General features: G+C 35.5%; 1 protein-coding gene across 8 annotated transcripts in view; it reads right to left on the bottom strand.

Moving 5' to 3' along the window:
* DMD (dystrophin) overlaps positions 1-18,538 on the bottom strand; it is a 1,148,514-nt gene that overhangs the window by 369,336 nt on the left and 760,640 nt on the right. For all 8 annotated transcript variants that reach the window (XM_030961382.1, XM_030961390.1, XM_030961407.1 and 5 more), the window contains 2 exons: positions 10,641-10,788; positions 8,490-8,639 (listed from right to left, as the gene is read on the bottom strand). In XM_030961382.1, coding sequence (XP_030817242.1) covers positions 8,490-8,639; positions 10,641-10,788 — 298 coding nt within the window. The remainder of the gene's footprint in view (positions 1-8,489; positions 8,640-10,640; positions 10,789-18,538) is intronic.

Genomic DNA, 18,538 nt, shown 5'->3' with positions numbered 1-18,538 from the left:
AATAATGGGAAAGATTTAAGCTCTAAATGGCAAAAGAGCAGAAGAGCTTAATTTTACCAACTGACACTGGTCTTCAAAATATTCAATTTTATTCTAACCTGAAAGTATCAGACCATTTTCCACGTATTAAATTTTACTTATTCTAAATTTTACTCTTTTCATTAAAACACACACAAAAAAATTCACAAAAAACTGCGAGCACAGAGAAAAATGAAGTATTCTGTATGAAGAATTGAGGCAGCTTTCTGTATGAATTTCTTTGCTTACTAAATCCAAATCAAGCAGCAGCTTCCTTTAACCATTCAATTTCTGAAAAAATGCAAGTATTAGGAAAAGAAGCGACAGTGACTGACTACACTGCAAAAAGCCCAGAGCATAACTGGATCGAAAGCAGGTTTGATATCATCCAAGGGAGGACTTGGATAATAAAGAAATAACTGAAGTCATAACAACTATTAAATGCAAACTTCAATTAAGATTTATTGATAAATCATAACTGACACTTCCATAGCACTTGTAAGGTGATGACATGAAACAGAAATTCTTACAGCCACTGTTCAGAAAGTTTGATCTGCTCAAAATCCCCATCACTAGAGCATGTACTAAAGAATGATTTAAAATAGAAGAAGGAAAAGTTGATTTATATGCATCATTTCTTCATGCAAAACAATCAGTGTACAAAAGTGTTTCATATGAGTTCAGTTTAGGATGCCATTTAGTTAATTAACTGAGCCATTTGCATTAGCAAACTCAATATTGACTTTAAAACAAAATCCATGTAATTCCTTTAAACTCATGAATATTAATCAGCTATAGTGTCTCTGACAAAGTTGGAGTAAAGATTTTATTATTAGAGGAAGATTAAAGCAGTCTACTAAAAATATGTATAGAAGATTTTATTTGCTAAATATAGAAGAGTTTTATTTGCTTTTTATCTACCATTTTATGTTGCCTTGCAAGGCTCCCAGGACCTGACCTTGGCAGGTGTTTATTTGGTCCTGTTTTTTTCAAAAACTTCTCAATGGAATATTTGTAATATTTTCAACTTTCATTTTTATTAAAAAAACCTTTTTTTTTCCATGAATGCAGAAAACTAAAGCAGTCCAAAAAAACAATGCCCCAAACAATTTTCTGCTTCATCTGGCTATCTTGATTTTTAAGAAGAAATCAAATGTATTCTCCCACCTCAAGACTTGCTTTTTCTTCTATGGTAATATGATCACATACATCACAGTCTTCTGAATATCTTTATTTTTATATGTAATACTTGTAACTAATTGTCATTCATTCTGCTCTCCACTCTCAGTAATTCTCCTTTGTCAAGGACATTTTTGAGCACAAGTCCCTCCACCTTAAATCTCTGCTAAATAATCTAGTCCAGGAATATCTTTTCTTCATCTTTTTTTTTCTTACTCAGTTCCTGAAATCCAAAAGCAGCCACAAAGGCTTTAGAGTCTAGTTCTTTCAGTAATTCTTAATGAAGGATATTCTGACAGGAAAATTATTTTAAAACAAATGTAATATGCCCTAAAGGTCCTTTCCCTGGTTTACAGCAGAAAGTATTATATACATCCCTCAGGCTACACACAGTTCTGGGAGGGACTGCAGTGGTTAAAGACTTAAATTTAGGATTTTGCCCATTATGACAAAATTATATAAAGAAACTGTGACCACCAAAACCCACTCCCCATGTGAATGTGCTTCCTGATGGGAACTGGACTAAGAGCTAAGCCACCTGATGGGAGTTTGAGGTAAGATAAAGGTGGTACTATTGTCCAAATATCTCAGGTCTAGGGAGAAGTAAACAAGGCTGGGGGGAGAAGAATATATCCACAAAGAAAGCCAAACTCAGCAGGTGTGCTGAGAATCAGCTCTGGATCAGTTTGGGGTGGGAGGACGAGAGTTTTTGGGTGTGTGACAAGACTCCACCTTCTCTCACACAAACTGGCCCAGTTGTAAGAGAAGATGGACGCCAAGAAGGACACATACATGGGACATTCATGTGTGAGGCAGCTGAGGAGGTGTCATAAACCATCGAAGAGCCCCAAAGTGTGCCCCATAATAATTTCTAAGGCCTTGCACCAGAGGACTGCACATGAGGCAATGTGATGCAGCAGACACAGAGTCTGTTGTAAGAGACTGTGTCAAACTTCTCCTCTGGGGGAGGTACCTGAGGAGCATTCCCACCTGGCCTGAACATATATTAATCCACTGAACTCTGCTTTTTGGGACCCTCACCACTGAGAAGACCAGAAGAAAAGGATCAACAGGACACCATCAGGATTCATGAAAAAGTTGAAACTGCAGTGAGGTGTCCCCTCAGCTCCTCCAAGCTGAACAGATCAAGGGCCCTCAGCTGCTCCTCACAGGCCCTTCCCTATCTTTTTTGCTCTCCTTTGGACACTCTCTAACAGTTTAATGTCTTTTTTGTCTTGTGGCACCCAAAACTGCCCCCAGCACTCAAGGTGAAATGCAGAGCAGGACAATCCCCTCCTTGCCTGGCTGACCATGCTGTCCCTGATGCCCCAGGACATGCTTGGCTCTCCCGGCTGCCAGGGCACTGCTGGCTCACATCCAACTTTCCATCAACCAGGACTCCCAGGTCCATTCCCACAGTGTTGCTTTCCAGCATCCCATTCCTCCAGTGCTGCAATGTGATGCAATTTCCTGTTTGAGCTATCCCAGTCCTTTCCCAGATGTGGCAATACCTGCTCCCTTCCCCTCCCCTTGCCTCCTGCTAAGTGCTGTCCAGCAAGCTTGACATTCCAACAAGGGCGTCGTGTGTTTGGCTAAAGTTCAAAAGATGTTTCTCAGCCCTGGAGTCACTGGCCTGTCTAGGTGTCATTGTCCCCTGAGACTTCCCCCCTCCCACCTGGTTGGTGCCATACCTGCCCCTTTCCTCCCCCTCCCCCCGAGCTTAAAAGGACACTGAGACCATGTAGCTGTTACAAGATTCAGAGATCTGTGACCCTGGAATAAAACTCTGGATTAAACCCTGTGGGAGAATCCGTCTCCTTTTCCTCTTCACCTCGCCTAAAGCCTTTCCATCAGAGGTAAAACCTGAGTTCCTGCTAGCCTGGACTTGTTCCAAGAGCCTAGCTGCAATATCCAGCCAGCCGAAGGTGTCTCTGAGGTGAAACACCACAGCTGCTGCCTTTGGTCAAGCAGCAAGGGTCAGACGAGCCCAGACACATTCCATCCGGTAATATTGGGATCATATTCCAATACTCCAGGGTTGAGGAAAAGTTTAACTTTATTTTAAATAGACTATTGCATTCGTGGGAATTTTAATTACATAGGCATGCTACTATTCAGACAGGTGTTTATAATTAAAGTATAATCTTTATCTTGTAAACAGCAAAGAGTAAAACATTGATTTTAAGCCTCTGTGGTCTTTCTTAATAGAGATGGATGAAAAACCTGACACACAAAGGCAGTGTCTGTCTTGGAACTGAAGTTTTAGAAAGCCCAAGTCATTGCAATTGATTGGTGTGCAGTAGTATCTGAGCATTGCTCATTACAAGTGAAATCTCTCTCAGATACACAGAATTTTGTTGTAAAAATAAGTGTAATGATTTGCCTGAAGTTACTTATTTGATATCTAGTAATTTGGCATCAATATTAACTTAATGTAATGCACATGTCAGCACATATGTATTGAAAATTAGTACTTCTTACATTCAAAGTCTTGGCATAAATTCTTAAATATATGATTAATATATTTTGGATTTGTATGGCAAACAAGAATAATAAGGAATTTTAAGATGGTTGGCAAGGTAATTTGATATATGTTATGTATATACACACATACATGTATTCAATCATGCTTTTATGGCTTCAATGGCTAACACAGACTTCTTACCCCTGCATGACTTGACTGTATTTCATATTTTTCTTTGCTTAGCTTTTAAAATTTTAATTAATACTGGCTGCTAGCAATATGCAAATTTAAAAAAAAAGAATTAACCATATATATATATACTTGTTTCTTAGCGCTTGTGACACTCCCATGTTTGTCCAAAGAACATTTACATCAAATTTCTTTTTGCTACACATGAGGCCACTTTTGAGTATGGCTGATGATAACATGAATGTGGACTACACTTAATTAGTCATCTATGACAAGCTGTCAGAGGAAATTCAGCATAACAAAGGACATTATTATATTTAATGGAATCAAGTCACTCATTAAATGAAAGTAAATTCAGGAAAATGTCAACTTTCTGATCCCTAAAATGCCAGTTATACTATTCTTATTTCAAATTGAAGGAACAGAAATCAAACTGCATTCATTTCCCAACAAATTTTCCCCTCCATACCACAAATAGCAACAGTAGCAATTGCAGTAGTTCCAACTGTGAACTCGAATTAAGTTGCATTAACATGCTGGAAATTTTATGTCATTGCAGGTAATCTATGAATAATTTCTACTCAAGGAAAGTTATAATACATGAACTATAACCTTGTTACAACTTTTTGTTTCTGCACTTTTGGGCCCATCTGTTTTTCTCTACACTTGATCAACCAAGCTAAGACAACCTATGCCTGTTCTGGTGGTACAGAAAATGTTCACAAATTATAGCCATGTCACTCCACTCTAATTTTTATCTTGTCCACATAGCACAACAAATTGATTTGCTGTGGCAATAAACAGTGAAATAGTCTCTTCAGTGTCTAGTAATTAGAACTTATACTAGAAGACAAATTAAAAGGCAGCAAAACAAAATGTCTCCATCAGGCACTTATAATAACCTTCATAATACATACAGTAGATGTTGTGAAGACTAAGGTGGATAAATGAGGAGAATGCTGATTTTGGCATCCAGCTTACTTTCAGATAATTTAGCTCATCGCTCTTGGCTGACAACAGACCAAGAATAATATTAAAGAGTAATAAACTCCTTCCAGCAAACCTCTGATTCCATGGTTCACTGGTCTCAGACCTAATCTATCAATCCATTTACTGCACAGTAAAAGGTAAGAAACCCATTACAGATCTGTTACATGCCATGGCAGGTGGTATATGACAAGAACTGAATTCATCACAAACTCCAGTGCCGAGTACCCTTTTGTGTGCTTTGAAGCACTAGGTGGTTACCTTACTTGGCTATCACAGCAGAAGATACTTTAAGCTTTGAAAATAAATGAAAAATTCTTGATGTGAAAGCATAAAAATGGTCATAAACCACTTCATTTTTCATGATATTAAGACTTCACAAAGATAGTGCTATTTTCATTTTTACAAGAAATACTGGCTTTGGAGAGGGTACAATAAGTAAAACCAGGACAGAATTTAAAAGTCATGCCTTTCAAATGTGGGTTTTAATCTTCATTCTCTGCTTAAACTATACTGAATCTTCATTCTCTGCTAAAACTATACTGTATTAGGTAACAGCCTATTAGAATCACTATTTAATAAAGTTGTATAAAGATATGTGGTGTTAAAATAGTTTTTATCCAAAGGAAGGAAAGCTCTCTGCATATCAACTCTCAAGGTCATCAGCACGTGATACAAACACCCAAAAGACAATTCTGAAGTAAAAGCTAAAAAGATACTTTTATGTGACTGCAATTCCCTTCATACTAAATTTCTTTTCTAGGTTATTTCTATTGCTGTAGGGCAACAGTTTCTGTGACTGTAAAGAAGGTTTGAACATGACTTATTTCAAATGCGTCACCTTGAAGGTTAAGACTCACAGGTGTTGTCCCCTATTCCCCTGCTTGGCAGATCAAGGCAAAACAAAAACTTGTGATAACTTTAGCAGATATTTGGCCACATCCTGAACTAGTGTAAATTTTCCCACTTTCTCTGAAGTAAGCAGAATTACTCTAGTGTACACCTGATAAGGACCTATCTAACATTATTTATCTGTCATGTATGTTTCATATCTTGAAAATAGTATAATCCTGCAAAATAAACAGTAGATTGTTACATGTTCATTTCTAGCCGAGATGCCAGAAAACAAAACTTACAGTTTGAAACAAGGGATTAAAGTACAGAATACACTCTTAAGAGGGGGTGGAGAGACAGAAAAGCCCCAGAGAAATCTCTGTGTGATGATGTTTGTCTACTGTGCTTTGAGGAGCACACAAAACATATCCTCATCAAGACCACTGACTACAGAATCTTCCTCAGGTGACCTAACAAGTTTGGCTGATATAAAAGTGCCCATCCTGTGAGCTTTGGCTCAGAGTAAATATCTGTGGGGTTTTTCCAGTGCTTACATATCCATATCTACAGCTGAACAAATAGAACATTAAGTTCCACTGTCAGGCTCGCAGAGTTTCTTTCCATGACTTCTAGTTTTAATTCAGATCCTAGATTTTCAGGGCAGAAAGTGAAACAAATAATTGAGGTTTCCTAAACAAATCATGAGTAACAGCAAAAAATATGGAAATGAAAAAGTAATTATTTTTCCCTTCAGTATCCTTGGGAGAATCTTACTGAACCCCAAAATAAGTGTCTAATGTTTTGTTTTGTTTTGCTTTGCTTTATTTTCTACATCTGCCAAGATCACAGAGAAAAGAGAAAACCTGAGAAAGAGAGTACCTTCAGAGAAGATGTATGGATGTGGTATTGTAATTTTCAAATTCGATTGGTATTGTAATTTTCAAATTCAATTCCTGTTCTTTAAAAAAATGGACAAAAAACCCACAAGAAAACCTAACCACTGCATTTTTCAGATTCTTTACATTCAGAGATCATGGGACAATGAGAACTCTGTTTTATACATCTCCATGGGTAGATAACAGAGATAAAAATTATGTGGTAAGTAATCCCAAAAGGAAGATTTCTTTCCTTGGTTTATACTCTTCTAGTAGTAAATGAAAATTTTCAGGTAAGAAATTTCAAGAATAATTATCTGACCAGACATATTAGATCTAGGAGACATAAAATTCTAAAAAATCAGTAAATTGTAATGATTCACTAAACAATAGTTTTTGTCTCACATATTCCACCCAAAACCTAAGTGCTTACAACAGCATTCATGGTTGCTCTGACTGTGACAGGAGACCTGAAATATTTTTGCATCAGCCAGCAGAAAACGAAAATTCCAAGTTTTTAGGTATATGACTAATCAGCAAAATGCTACATTCAGTGACAAATTGCAGACTTTCTTAAAATATATATATATGTGATCTGACTAAAAGTTAATTAGTTTTTCCTGAAAACTAATGCTGTCTTTTTAGAATCACAGCTTAGGTATTAACACAGTCCCTGAATTCAGCTAGGTACATGCTTCCTTCAGGCAGCAGACAACATTGTTTTTATCTTGACGTGCTCTGAATTCTTCTATACACATTGATTTCAGAAGCCCATTTATAGAGAAAAAGATACTTCTATCCAACCATTGAAATAATGATTTATGTGTCCAATCTGGAGATTGTGGATGTGATCAATATTTATTATCCACTTTTGCCTGAGTCATTAGCTAATATTCTGAACTTTGCCAGACTGCTCCTGTTAGGAAGAAACTACTAGGAGTACCATATCAAGTTCCTTTTTATTTCTCAGATCTGTGCTTGAAATTCAGCTGTATTCATAGAAATGGTAACAGAGAACCCAAGACATATTCTTGACCAGAAGACCTTCTTTCCAGCAAGGTACTCAGAAGATTATTTTCTCACTTTTTCCCTCCCATAGAACAAAACACAATGAATTATTCCTTTTTGCCCCAGCATCCTGGTAACTTTAACAAACAGATACCACAGATTATGGCCCCTGACAGACTTCGCAATCAGTCTCAACAGAAATCCTTCAACTGATTCTACCTTGATTGTTTCCAAGCAGGCTAATTCATACCCTGGGCAGTAGTTCTCTGGACAATGCTTTCTATCATTTCTACCATGACAACACTCAAATTATCTACCTCTCTTTACCACATTTGCTACTCATTTTCACCATTTTTCAACACAAAAATATGGTATTTCCACAATAAAACAGAACAAAGACCTCCCTTACTTCTTTCTATCAGTATGGAGATCCCAGAAAGCAAAATATTTGGTACTTTGCTACACAAAAAATGGAAGTGAATGCTTAAGATTGGGAGAAGTGTGGTGGAAGGTGAAACAGTGGTTGCAGTGTTCGCCTTGGGATTGGGAACAGAAGAGATTTGGGAAGTGTTTCCATAAAGAAAATCAAACATTTGCCTCTCACACACCTGAGTCACAAAGCCTGGAATATTTGCTGTTTCAGCAAAAGCAACAGGCTACAAAAATGATGCTATGCATTCCACCCTTAAGCACAAGAACTGTAATTTAGTGACTACGTTTGAGTGCAACATCATCACTCTAGTCACTAACGGTCTTGGTTTGCTATCACTGTTTCTCACAGCACTGTATTGTATCCATTTTTCTTCCTCAGGTTCATTATGCACACAAACATCTCTTCATACAGTGAAAAATTATACATACCAGAAAATATATAAGGTAAATATTCGCTGCAGATTAAAATTTTATATCACAGTTATATCAGTAATATGTCTAACCTTTAACAAACGATGGTTAGCCTCCTTCAGTGTGCTCTCCAGCTTATGTTTTTTGTCTGGGCTCAGTGATGCACTTCCAAGTGCTATTCCTCCAGTTTCATTTAATCGTTTCAGTATTCCCTTGTGGGGCGGCAGCTCTCCAACTCTTAACTGGAACAGACAAATACAGCAGTTAAGATGAACTGTGGTAGGATTTTCAGCTCTCTTTTCTTGACCCTTATTGATTTGTGTATCAGCCAAAGGAATAAACTCAATTCAAGACAAAAATAACTGTTGCTTTCTGAATGTAGAAGGCTGAAAAAAAAAAAACAACCCAAAAGAGACTGTATTAGTCAATCAAGTTTAAAGAGAGTTCTATGTGACATAATACAGGGTTTCTCAGCATATTAATCACTATTACATTAAAAATTCAAGACCTGGATACACAATACTTCATGTATATAAATTTTAATAATCTTGTACTATGGTATGGAGCAAGCACTTTGGAGAAATGTTTTAGTATGTTCTAGGCTGTGAACAGTCACCCAGAGGGCATGTGGTGAAAAGCCCTCCACTCCAGTTTAATGTCTTAATTAAGAATGTTCATGTATGTTCACTAAAAAAAGAGAAAATAATAAAAAAGAGAAAAAAAAAAAAAAAAAGGCAAGCCAAAAGGAAAAGCAAGGCAGCATCAAAATTATCAAAATGTACCAGTTCTCAAACACATATGTTGTTACTGAAAACTTATATTGTCGAAGTAACTTAATTTATCAAGTACGGTTAATCTCACTTCAAGGGTTTTATTGTTCTGGAGTTTTTCCTTGTTTGTTCTTGATTATTAATAAAGGCAAGTAAGGATGAAATGAGCCATGCTGCAAGGTAATGCATTATTATTTGCTCCATTAGGATGTATTCCCTTTTGTGCAGAACCAAAAGAAGGTGGACTGTAAAAACAAGATACAACAAGAGATGCTAACACCTTATATTTGTACTATATATCCCTTAGGAATATTATATAGGAAATATTTGTGTATGTGAAGAGTGGACCCTTCCTGGTTCTGAGCAATCTATTTAGTTTTTAAAGCCTTAATCATTTCTGCAAACTGTAAGATGCATCTAACATCCCTTAAAATAATTTATTTGCCATGGATCTGATATCCTCAACAACAGAGACTTACAAATTACCTTACCAACTCAATGGCATCTTCTGCTAAACAGAAGGACAAGCTCACCACATGGTTGAGTCTCCATTTCATGAAACTATATTTATCCTGTGTTTACTTAACAAGAAATTGGAAGATAGATTTTTGCTAAATAATCCTCTAGATTGTTTTTTTTTAAATTTTGTTGTGAGAAGGATAGAACAAACTGGAAAATTTTCTTCAGATTCTTTAATGCTCTATTTATCACTAGCTGAATTTGTTAAACTTGGATTAACAAAAAGGATAACTAGGTCCTTAACCTCAAGAGAAGATAGAAAAACTTTTAGGCATATATTCTATAAGTAATATGCATTTTCCAATTACAGTTTAATTTATTATTGTATAAGTAATTAAAAATAGTTATTCTACTGAACACATTTCAAAAGACTAAACAGAAAAACTTTTGTTGGATATTTTTATCAGCAGTATCAAACTCTAACATATTCATGAAAATATTCCAGCCCTTAAAAACAAATATTTAATATTCTGATTGGGTTTTTTAAAGTATTCGAAAAAATAAGTCACCTAGATGTTTAGTCTAGAAAATGTTGCAGTGATATTTTAATGAGCTGACATTTATAATTATGCATGCAGTTCTGGATCCTCTTGTGAAATACTGAATACCGTTTAATAAGTGAGAAGCTATAAAATGTTAACAAGACACCAATAGAGAAATGCTATACATATAAACCAGTCATATTCTGAGTTAAAAAATGGGGATAAAAAAGATAACGATTAATTTCCTAGTTTTGGGATATTTTTCTTTCAGTGGATTTTCCATTAGTCTTCTGGTTTTTGTATGATCAATATAAGTTTGTACCTGGGTTTTGAAATTTCCAGCTTTGATTTGTCTAAAAAGTTATATGGATGCTGTGTTTGATGTCAGAGACCATTTTGGAAAATAGCTTTTAATTTCCTCCAGTGTAGAATTGATAAAGTAAGAAAATATTAAGAATAGAGCTTACAATACCTTTACTTTGCTCAAGCAGTCTCTCAACTGGTCTTCATTCCCTCGTTCAAGGGGAATACAAATAACGTTCTCTGTTTCCTCTAACCATAAAATCAACTTGTTCAAATCCTCTTGAAATTCTGATAAAATATTCTTTTCTTCCTCTATCCTGCAATAAAAATGTGAAATTAATGTTTTTATAAATTTATTTTTATATTGAAGTGCTTATCCATACTGAAGGATGACAGATAACTTAATCTTAGAATTTATACTAATTATTTTATAAGCGGGCCACAGATTTCTTCATATCAAAAATATCAGACAAACACCAATGTCCTTTCAACATGGCATTACATGTAATTTAAAAGAAAAGATCAAGGCATAATTTGCAACACCACTAAATTCAGCTTCCAAGTTACATATGGCGGATGGCAAACAAGCACACTAGAAACAAAGAAGTTAATTATTCAGACTAAAATTTTGTTTGAAGTAATGGCAGGGAAGCCCAGTGTCAACAACTAAAAATTCTAGCATGGAGTGTTACCAAACTGAACCTGTTAAACCTGACACAGACCCATTTGGACATATTAAACAAGATATTTCAGTAAGTGTGCCATGCACTTTGGTGTTAAGATTCACAAAAAGTAGGTAAGGTTCACAGTTGATAAGTAAGAATAAGATGGGATTCACAACACCTAACTTTAGATATCAACTCTTCATCTCCATCTCCAACTCATCTGCTCATTTTCACTATGACTCTATAAATATACTGAGATGTGAACTTTTGTGCAAAAGCTTCTGAAGTTATCAAGAGATGCAGGTAAAAAAAATTTCAAGAGCAGCTGGGAAGAGCATTGGTAGAATGCGAATGCTTGGGATTAACATTTGGAGTGGGCCCTTATAAAGGAGAAAAATTATGATTTGTATAAAAATACTTGTAATTTAACCACCAAAATTATTCAGACATTGAGAATTACCTGTATGGAAAGATGAAAGATTAAATACTTATCAAAATTAAACAATGAAGAGCAGATCCTGCAAGGTGGGATATTTTTATTATGCCAATTTCCCCTGATACACAACTTGTTCATGTAGTATCAGGACATTCGCACTCACACAAAGGCCTGAAGATATTAATTCCTTCTGATGGGACATAACTGGCCCAACTACACTGTTGTGACAAGCAACTGTCCTGTTTTAGAAGGTGCCGTAAACAATCAAAAATACCCAAACTGCCCTCAGACTCATTTCTGGATCCTTCCACCAGAGAACTGTGCATGACACACAGTGATGCTGCAGAGAGTGTTTAACTGTCCCCTCCCATGAACATATTGAACTTTATGTTGTGCAGGCTTCCCTCACCCCCAATGGATCAAGACTGAGATCATCACTTTGACCAGTAGGCATCGAAATCACAACAACCAAATCTTGTCGCCTGATCCACTGATGGGCATTTCTTTCCTTCCTCTTCACTATCTACTCTTATCCTTCCTTTTCCTTATACATTTTCTTAAGTGATATCTTTACACCTCTATATTGCTTCACTTATATAGATAATAATCAAAATGGCTGCAAACCTCCTTCCCACTGCAATCAAATTGTTCTAAAATAAGCCTGCCAGGTGTACACAGATAATTGGTCATTGAGTGTTGTTGTTTCACTCTAATCTACCTGAAGGGATCTACTACTAACAAGAACCTCAGTTACTCTGCCTTCAGGAGTGGGTTGTAACAATATCTGACCTAAACCTCCCTTGGCCCAACTTGATGTCATGCTCTGTTGTCCGATCCTTTGTCTCTGGAGGGAAGGGACCAGCCCTCACCTCATTACAACCTTATTTCAGGGAGTTGCAAAGAGTGATAAGATCTCCCCTCAGCTTCCTTTACCAAAGACAAAGTTTATTTTCAACACATAAAAGTCAATATTCATAACTACACTTAGAGTATGAAAATGCTGGTTGTAATTTATATATAAACTGAAATAATTGGCAAATTTGTGCTGCTCTGAACAGAATCTCAATATAGTTCTAGATCAAGCTCCTGGTTTACATCTAGAATGGATTCTAAATAGCAGATTTATTTGTTTTTGTTCTTAATATAGTATATCTTAATATTTACTAGATCTATAAGCCCGACACTGTATTGTTTTGGTTATTTTTTAAGCTTAGGAACAAGTTACTCTGGAGTATCTGCCTACAGACATAAACTACTGGTTCCAAATTGTTCTTTAGAGGGAAAAGTAAGAGATTATATTTACAGTGAAAACAACAAAATTCTCCAAAACTATTTACACTTATATATAAATTATGTTTATACCCATATATACACACATATACACATTTATACAAATACATTAGAATATGAGCACCATAAACAGCAAAAGAATTAACAGCCCTACTTTCTTGGTTTTGTCTTAGATTTTCTAATGGAATCATGCATGAATATTTTCATGAATAGCCATTTGCCCAGAATTTCTGGAAATAGGACTGATAGCAACAAAAAATGTTGATGCTCCTAGATATAGGAATATTTATTGTACTAATATATCTGTTTATTACAACTCTGGATCTCTTATGGAGTACTGTTATGCAGACAGAAATTCTGGACCTTTCCAATATGGACAGATAACCCTTTGGTTGCACAGGTCATGCAAAAAAGAACCAACCTTACAGCATCACGCTCATTGCACTGTCCTTCACTGAGAAATGTTTATGTTCATGACTTGAGAGGTCGTGTGCTCTTCTCAACCCAAAATAGGTAATCTAAAACCAACTAATCAAAACATTTGTTTCTCTGAAAATGAGTCAGATGTTAATCTATACTGAGATCCATAGCACTGCAACTATAAAAATGGAGAAAAACTAACTTCCTGCAGTCCTGAAAGCAGAAGCACAACTTCAAATGTTTCTGAGGCAGTATTCCTCCCTGCTCCAGTTATGGAAATCTGGGAATCAGGCTTTGAGTGTTATACCGCAACCACATAATAAAACCCCTGTCTATCAACCTGACCAAGTACTCCAGAACCCAAGCTCTCAGCAATAGCTTTCATTTTTCTGGTTTGCTCTCACTTCTACTCATTTGTGAAGTGCATAGCTCAGTGGAGGTATTATGTGATGGTACCCTGAGGATAAACCTGAGAAAGATCCAAGTTTAAATACGTTAATTCTGGCACAGAAAATGCATAGCATTCAACTCAATACACCCGAGAGTAAAATTATTGAGCTGCATAGTATTTTAAATGAGAAATCAAAAAGATTTCTTGTCTCCTAGAAGAGATAGCAATTGGCAAGATTCCTTTTTCATCTTAAGTATACTGTCAGTTTTATCACCCTTATGAATTGAGCTGCAAGTCTTAAAACATTAAAAGTTTTCCTAGTCATGAAGCAAAGGATTTTTTACTTTGATGACTAATTTAAATACTGATCAGTAGGATAAGGGTGTTTTTTAACCTAAGACTTGCCAGGAATTCTTTCAGAGATACTTTATGCATATATATATCTACATCTATATCTATCTATCTATCTATCTATCTATCTATCTATCTATCTATCTATCTATCTATCTATTCTCTATTGTCATCTATTATATATTATCTATATATTATCTATTACCTATTTTATATATATATACATATATAATATATGTGTGTGTGTCATTTTGTGCATGTGCTTGCACAGAAGGGTTTCAGAGTTCAGAAAAAAAAAATTCCATAGATCTACTTTATTCTAATCAGGAACAACATGCAGTAAAGGAATTTAAAGGTTCATTGCGATTAACAGGACATGCAGGTACATCTTACAATTTACTTTACCATCTCTTGACCTGCTAGAATGTCACTTCTATTATAAATAACACCCTGCAAGACAAGTGTCATATTATGCAAGATGCTAAAACAAAGTGCTCTGTGTTAGCTGAACTGGTTAATCAAATTAAAAGTTTTAACTCAATGACTGAGTTAAATTACACCTTTTGAACAAACTGAGTGCTATCACCATAATTACCTTTGGACCAACACACACATGTAATTTCTAGGTGTTTAAATTCATGGTGGCAATGAAAAATTAACATTTAGTTGTTACTTAGGGAGTATGGGCTTTCAAATCCAAGCCTTAACAAGCTGGAGTAAGGAACATGAGCCACCAGTCAACTCATGGACAACATGGACAGAGCAAGAGAGAGCAGTTGGGATATGACTTGCTGGCGAAGCAGGTGAAGGAAGAGTAAGATATAATTCCAGCAGCTGGCCTTATGGAGCCAAGCAGATCCATCTCCAGCACAGGTCTTCAAGCTGTTATATACTACTGCTGCACCCTTACAAACCAACCTGAGTTCCCAAAAAAGCTTTAAAGCGCCTTCTCTGTTGACAAAAGATTTATTTTATTAACCCTGAATACAACCCATTTTGACTGATGGAAAATTCTCAAACTATAGCAGAGAAGCAAGGAATTTCATATGCAACTTTTTGTCTTCTACACAACTGCTATTCTTAGGCACATTACTTTGTATTTTCCATAGTAAAACATAGATTTCTGTTTGTACTTCTAAATTCATAGGGTCCCTTCATCAACTGCTCTGAATGCATATCTTTTTATAGGAATCTTACCTACATTATACTTTTGGAAGCAAATGTATCAATATTCAGTTTTTCATACTAAGTAGTAAATCAATTATTTTTCCTAATTGCATTTTGTATATATGATAATTGATAGATTAGGGATTAGTTTTCTTACCATTATTAAACTGAATCAATAACAAATTCTTATGTTAGTCCACAAATACCATGGAAAGATTTTTTTTTTTAAACTATCATTAATCCTTAGATATATTTGTTAACTACTACATAAACATTCATGGCCTATATCAGTAAGCTTGTATTTTCATGTGCGGTGTCAAGAAACCACGTGAAATATACACTGAAGCTCAAGTACTTTCTCCATAGTCAACAATGCGATAGCAATGCCATAACAACCCGTAAATAGTTATTGAAACTCAGATGTTTAGAGTTTGTAGCTGCACACGGGTGATGTCAGATTTATTCAGGAGGTGTCAGCTATAGAAATAAAATATACAATCATAGGAGCAGGACAGATCTGCACATATGATTCATATTCCCATCTGTAAGTCCAATAAAATTTTGGTGCCTTTCACTTTTTAACATTCACCTGCCAATTCTATATTCATTGTGTGTCTAAAATTAGGAATTAATGTGTTTAGTAGCTGCTACCGAGAATATGAGGCCACCAAAATGGTAATAAAAATTTAGAGACAATGTTTACAAAAAAAAATTTCAGTTCATTCTTTCTCTAAAGAAAGAATGGATAAATATGCTTCATCAGGGTAAGGAACTTTAAATAAGTGAAATTAAAATAGCACATAAACTTTAGAATATGTATTTAGATGTAAATACCAAACAGTAAGACATTTAGTTAACCTGCTTGTAAACACAATGCAAATTTATACCAGTAATTCTTTTCTAGTGATTCATTTTAAGAAATCTGGACAATCAAAAAAAGAAAATTCAGAAAAATTCAATATGTAGCTAATTATGTGCTATAAAGAAAAAATTGAAAATTCAGAAAAATTCAATATGTAGCTAATTATGTGCTATAAAGAAAAAATTGACATAACTGTCATAAAATCTCTTCATCCTAAACCAGTTTTTAAACTGCAACTAGAAGATAATTGCAGCCTTCAATATGCTGAGTTTTCAAGTAAAGGAAAACGATCACTTGCAGCTAGTATGTTATGGAAGAAAAAGAATACCTAAGTAAAGATATTGTATAAAAAATATTAAAAGTATATTTATTTCATAACAATTAATTTTTACTTAGAATAGAAAGCTTGTATTTTTGTACTCAGGAAAGAACTTGGATGTCTTCTGGTAAACAGTCTTTGTTCTGTCATTCTTCCCATAATTCTTCAAATTCGCTTGGGTAGAGATCTGAACAGGCAGTCTGCAGGTTCAAACTCATTAAAAGTGTAAATGTATTTGCAGCTAAAATAATGAAAAATTCTCTTCCATTCAACTGAACCCAATTTTAACAAATGTCAGATCGTGATGACTAAAAAACCCCAAACTGATTACTTCTGAAACATTGAAGGAATCTATTTCCTGGGCATCTGTTTTCAAAAATTACACAAGAAAGTTTTTGCAAAACTGAAAAAAAAAAGACCAACCAGCATTAGTTACAAGTCTTTCCAGAGCCTCATTTATGAGTCATCCCCTTCTCAAGCTCCTGTGTGAGATGTTGCTTCTCCTCCTATGTACATTCCCTTGGCTATCCCTGCCTGGCCCACATGTTCCAGAAAGAGCAGCACCAAGCTGCAGCCACAGCCCTGGGGTTTGCTGCACACTGTGGCCCTAGTGGCAAACCACCATATCCCTAAATCATCCAATACTCAGATGTCCCAGGGGCACGTCTCAGAGCAGACACAGCGTGCTGTGGCCTGATGTATCTCAGGGGATGAAAAGGCAGAGCAAGCTTCTATTGGTGCAGTTTAGAAGATTCAGTATTCAAAATGATTGCTGGAGTATGAAGAGGGAGACACAGATACTTTGTATTTCCCCTCTTTTGTCTGGGCTTAGTAGCATCTATTCAAAGGGCCTTTGTGACTTCCCGTGGTCTCCAAAGTCTCCATTTCAGAGTCATGCTGTACTAGAGTACAAACTTCAACTTTTCAAAAAGCATGTCTTTTGTAGCAAAATGTTAACAAAAACTCAATTAAATTCCCAATTTGCTAACTACCAGTGTATCAGACTTTCAATCAAGTTCCACTTTATTCAACCGCCTGGTCTGTTTCAAAGTTTTCAGTAAGATAAAATGACTAGATGTGCTAAAATTACATTCTCATCTAATTCTTAGCAGGATGGATTAGACTGCAAGATACAGAAACTTTAAACACTGAATTCAAACTTCTACAGCTTTGAAACTCTTAGATAAAGGCAAGTGGAAGATAACATCCTACGCAAACATAACTCAAGCATAACCTCTTGATCCAAAGAAAGGAGATTCAAAGTAAATTTTAAGTCTGTGCTTTGCCTGGGATCAGCATTTGACCTTTCAAAACTGAAAATCAGCTCCTTTTTACTAAAGAGCAGTACGAGTTCCTCAAATTGTTTTGAGATTTAGTTTGTTTTCTTGTCTGTTTTTAATTAAGCTGACCTTTTGCAGTCCAAGTAATTCTTATTCATTAAAGCTGTCAGTCCATCACTGAGATTAATATTAGCATCTAATGAACCTATGATCAGTTTCAGCAATTTATAGAATATCATGGTTTTGATATGGTTTACAGTTCTTATTATTCAGGTAGTTTATTATTTATTCAAAATTATTTATGAAAACTGAATTAACATGGTGAAACTTTTTGAATTGTATCCTGTTTAAATCTTTCCAAGTCGGCTTGAAACTGTGGGGTTCATGGTGGTTACAGGAAATATTTTTAATTTACAGGGTCTTTATTAATGCAGTGATAGTATTGAATAAATAGTAGACCATTTATATAGTAAATGGTATAGACTATTCATATAGTAAACTATATGAATAAATAGTAGACCATTTAACCATACAACCTCAGGAAAACTGACAAAGCAATTTTGGAGAACTTGTCCTCTCCTCCCCAAAATATAATCAATGCACCAGAACATGAAAAATACCCAAGAGTTTCAGAAAAGCCCAGAGAGCCATCAGCATTGGGAACAGGAGATGGTGGTTAAGGGGAACACAGAAGATGGGCATTTTCTTTACTCCATTCACCTCATACTCTCCCAGGATCCATGGGCACTAGGTTAAGAATTGTATAGGGCTGAGTTGTGATATTTTCCTCCATAAACTTGTGTGGCACATCGCAAACTCGGAAACTGTAATGTAAATCTTAAAACCATTTTACCATCTCACATTTCCAACAAAGGATCTTCCCTTC

The sequence above is a fragment of the Camarhynchus parvulus genome, chromosome 1, assembly GCF_901933205.1.
Source record: "Camarhynchus parvulus chromosome 1, STF_HiC, whole genome shotgun sequence".
Classification (NCBI taxonomy): Eukaryota; Metazoa; Chordata; class Aves; order Passeriformes; family Thraupidae; genus Camarhynchus; species Camarhynchus parvulus.
Note: the sequence above shows the minus strand (reverse complement) of the source record. Positions and strands in the feature narration are given on the sequence as shown.